Source organism: Trypanosoma equiperdum (genome assembly GCF_001457755.1).
Source record: "Trypanosoma equiperdum strain OVI genome assembly, contig: ctg_1908, whole genome shotgun sequence".
In the NCBI taxonomy this organism is placed as follows: Eukaryota; Euglenozoa; class Kinetoplastea; order Trypanosomatida; family Trypanosomatidae; genus Trypanosoma; species Trypanosoma equiperdum.
In genome coordinates, this window is record NW_027123958.1 from 666 (window position 1) to 4,966 (window position 4,301).

Here is a 4,301-nt window from a genome sequence, read left to right on the forward strand (position 1 = left end):
CTTTATTTCCTTTCCTAAAGGATGGGAAAAAAACACAAGACGGAAACAAAACAGCCCTTTGCCAGGAAAAAAAAAAGAAAAAAGAAAAAGAAAAAGATGTATAAATTAAGGTTTAACTCGTGAAATGAAACGTATGATCAATGCGCGGCTACACATACATACAAATATGTATAAATATGTGTAAATATATAAATGTGTGCAAGAATGTGCATTGATTTTAAGTTTCCTTCACTTCTTCCTTATTTTTCTCGTTTCTCCTTTTTTGTTTCTTTTTAATTCGTAGCAACCAACATGTTTGCGTCGCATAAAATTTCTTTTTTTCTTCCTTTTTTTTTTTTGCGCACAAATGTGTGGTGGAGGTTGAGGGAGCCAAAAAAGAAAGAAAAAAAACTAAAGAAATTCCCGCAGCAACACACCAGCAAAGAAGTGCGAAACGCAACCAAAATAATAACAATAATAGTGGTAAAAAAAAAAAACAAGAAAACAAACGAAAAAAAAAAACGAGGGGGTGAATGTATGAGGATAAGTGTGTGTGTGTGTGTGTGTGTGTGTGGGGCTCGGCTGTTTCTTCAAGGAAAAACTTTTTTCTCTTTGTATTATTTTTATTTTTTTTTATTTACGTTGAAGCAAATCATTGACTTCATCAGAGTCTTCTTTTTTTTTTTTTTTGGTTGCTCTTTTTTTTTTTTAAAAAAATTTGCTCCCTTTCTCCATCCCTTTCTTCTTTTTCTTATTTCACCTGTTGTTTCTTCACCTTTCAGCATCCATCACTTTTTCCCCCTAACCTTCCTGCTTCTCAGTACTAATAGTAATTATTATTAATAGTAATAATAATCATCATCAGTCAATTTCCCTTCTGCGCTGCATGAACATACGCATTGTTTGGAGCCTAACATCCGCTACGGTACATATATAAATATATTTATATATGTATATATTTCCCCCTTTTCTTCTTTTTTCTTCTTGTAATCTCTTCTTTTCTTCTTTTCTTTTTTTTTTTACTCTTTTTAATAGATACATGCACACACAGGTACGCGGACACAAAATTACGCAAACACGGACACAAAAAAAAAAAACCACGCATACATACGCACAATCACCAGCGCCACATGTATCCGTGCGCGCATCTTCCGTTACAATTATAAATACATCTGTACATCAATTTTTTTTCTTCTTTATACACTCACTTACACTCACACTTACAGACATAGGCGCACAAACGCGTGTGTCTGTTTTGCATCACTAAAGCAGCGGGCAAAAGGAAAAGAGAGTGCCATTCCTAACCTAACATAACCTAACTACTTACTTACTTTCTTTCTTTCTTTTTTCTTTTTCTTTCTTTTCCTTTCCTTTCCTTTTGCCTCTTTTGCTTTTGTTTTCATTTTTTTTTTACACATTTTACTGAGCTCCAATAAATCCTTCCTTCATCTTTCCTTCCCATTCTACATTCGTCTACGGTATGGGAAGATGAAGGAAGTCGAATGAGTTTAAATGTATTGCTCCAAATGCTCATACAAGTTTTTGCGGCATCTTTCAATAAGATTCTCAAACACCGCATCCGGTACATACGTGGAAGAGGAACGGTATTCATATACCGCCGTGTCAAAAGCTGTCAAGGAGCCGTTGTCATTTGCTTCAATGATTTTACGGACCAGTCTGTTTTCCTTCCCGTGCTGAAAATCCCGTTCCTCCTCCTGTAGAGCATGAAACCGCTTACGTGCGTAGTATAGGGAGTCAAAGTAACGGTCATTGTCACCAAATCCTTCAGCCAACATACATAAGAGTGAAAGGAAGAATTGTCGAGTCTTTGGCCGACCACGCGGGGCATATGCCGTTTCTTCAACGAACAGTTTGGATGCCTCCGTGTATTTCTTTAGCTCTACCGTCAAGGTGGTGATGCGCTCCATGCAGCCACGGCTAAAGGAGGACATAAAACTCCTGTTGCCGTAAAGTTCAATGGCTTCCCTGTACAACTCAATCGCCCGTTCGGGTTCACCAAGGCGATCCTCCAGTAGAAGTGCCGAATCACGCTTGCAGCGGGCGGCTTGAAAGAAGAATCCCCCTTTCTTTAGAGTCTCGGAAATCTTTTGCATTAAGTTCACAGCCAGAAGAGGTTCCACCAACTGCATGTTCTCCACAGCCAGTGAGAGGGCAGTGGTTGTTTCTTCCTCGTCTTTGAAAGCCCGCGTGATGATACTCGCGTGAAAGAAGGCACGTGCCGCTTCAGCGGGGTGACCACAACTTGCGAAGAGTCCACCCGCCTCATTGAAAGCTTCACAGGCACCCAACCAATCCTCGCATTTCGAAAGCCCCCGCGACACATCCGTTTTAGCTTTTTCAAATATCTTTTCTGCCTCCTGCAGGCGCCCCCGAATATATTCCTCATCAAATCTGTTGGGTACCACACGTGCGTTGCTGGAAGGACAGCGGACAAGTTCCAGCGCGTCTGTGCATTCTACGGCTTCCTCCGATGTCATTAATTGATTCTTTGTTGTTGTTACGGTTGCTCTGTCTTTTTGTCTTTCCTTTCCTTTCCTTTCCTTTGGGTGTCTTTGTGTTCACAAAATTTGCGTGTTTGATATATAAATATATATTTCTGACTACTTCCCTCCGCTGCTACCACCTCCTCTTGACTGGTTCCCTTCAACTGTAGTTACCTCAGGAAATTAAACCTTCAGTTCACTTTCAGGGAGAGCTCTAATGTATATATGCGTGTAAAAATATACACACCAAGTATTCCTATGGCTTGTGAAAGTAAGCGTACGAGCTTCGGGAGCGAGAGCGAGAGTAAAAAAGCAGGAAAAAAGGAAAGAAAAAAAAAAGAGCGAGGACAGGGAAAATGAGTAGAAATACAACGCTAAACTGAAAGTGTGAATGTCAGTGCCAAAAAAACCGATAAGAGGTAAGAGCACAAGACGGTGAAGGACAGTAGAGAACAATATAGACTGAGGTGTTCAGCACAAAACCTCACGATTTGACTTCAACTCGCAGAGTCCGTTCTCGGAAACCAACACGAAACCCATGCTTTCTGCTTCTTCATTCTCCTTTTCCCCTCCTCCATCTTTTTGAACGTCTGGCGCCTTATTAATTACTCCGCACGCATTACCGCAAGCACAGACACATTTATATATAAATGTGTGTTTGTGTTTAAGTTCGTGTGGTCGTTAAACTGTGTGTGTGTGTGTGTGTGTATGTGGAGGGGGGAGAAACCGCAACTCGCCCCCGCGCACGACCTTCTCACTTCATTAATTCCACTGAATTCCCACAGTGGTGCAACCGTTTCACCTTTTTTTTTTTTGGCGCACCAGCGGCTAAAATTCGCACGCGTTACGTCCTTTCGCTTTCCTCCTTTTCATATCACCAATGTGATGGCCAACGCCTTTTAGGATGCCTCCGCACGGCTTCACAGCCCAATAAGCACGAATGGCGAGTAGGAAACCCATTACGTATTCGTATAAATACGTGTGTCCAGATGTACACCGCTCGATTAACCAACCGAAACCTCGTTCAAAACTCACTCACTTGCTTACTCATTCTAGGGCCATGCTGCAGTTCCTAAAAAAGACAAAAAGAGTTTCTGCTGCTTTTGCTGCAAGCGCGAACATTCTTGACAGATCCTTTGGTGTGATGGACCGACTATATGCGGAGGACCGCGGTCGCGCCTGAACCCTACTTGCCAAAACGGCCTCACCGCCGGTATTTGTCAGTACAAATGTTGCTGAGGCATAACTTCGCACCTCATCAGTCGACTCCTCAACTGCCGTCGGATCCAAAAAAATCTCCGGTTCGCCTTCATTTCCTGACGCCTCCGGATTACACATAATAAGACTAACCGCCGCAATGGTTGAACGACATGGCACTCCGGCATCGAGTAGTGCACACATAATTGCATTGGACGCCACAGCGAAAAGCGCGCCATCGTCCATCAACACCGTAACGTGAGCCTCCAGAACGCATCGGGGGAAGCGGTCCAAACAAACGATGGCCTCCACGAGGGAAGTGAGAAATTGTTTTAACTCACCATCCTCACACCGTTCCCGCTCCCTTCGCTCCATCATAATGAGGCGACCCGTGCCACCTTCCTGTGGAATACGAGCAGCGCGGTTGACGTGGATGCATGTGGTGCAACGACGGTAATTTTCCTGCCGTGCTGCCGTGGGTCCATTAATTGCAACAGTGACAGCCGTAAGACCTTGTGAATACCACGCCGAACCGTCAAACTGACTGAGGTCAGAAGTGCGGAGTTCCTTTCCACGCATTTCACGCGCCGTGCGACCATCGCGCCTCGATATTGTTGCCAT

At 43.3% G+C, this 4,301-nt stretch overlaps 2 protein-coding genes across 2 annotated transcripts; both read right to left on the reverse strand.

Annotated features, from left to right (window-relative positions):
• Positions 1-1,487: 1,487 nt before the first annotated feature.
• On the reverse strand, positions 1,488-2,477 carry TEOVI_000889400 (paraflagellar rod component, putative; the record flags this gene model as incomplete). The annotated part of the gene is made up of 1 exon (XM_067223614.1): positions 1,488-2,477. One exon carries the CDS (start codon positions 2,475-2,477, stop codon positions 1,488-1,490), a length of 990 nt encoding a protein of 329 aa, XP_067079715.1.
• A 1,053-nt stretch (positions 2,478-3,530) lies between these two features.
• Positions 3,531-4,301, reverse strand: TEOVI_000889500 (ribosomal RNA processing protein 41B; the record flags this gene model as incomplete). The annotated part of the gene is made up of 1 exon (XM_067223615.1): positions 3,531-4,301. The coding sequence occupies one exon, from the start codon at positions 4,299-4,301 to the stop codon at positions 3,531-3,533; it is 771 nt and encodes a 256-aa protein (XP_067079716.1).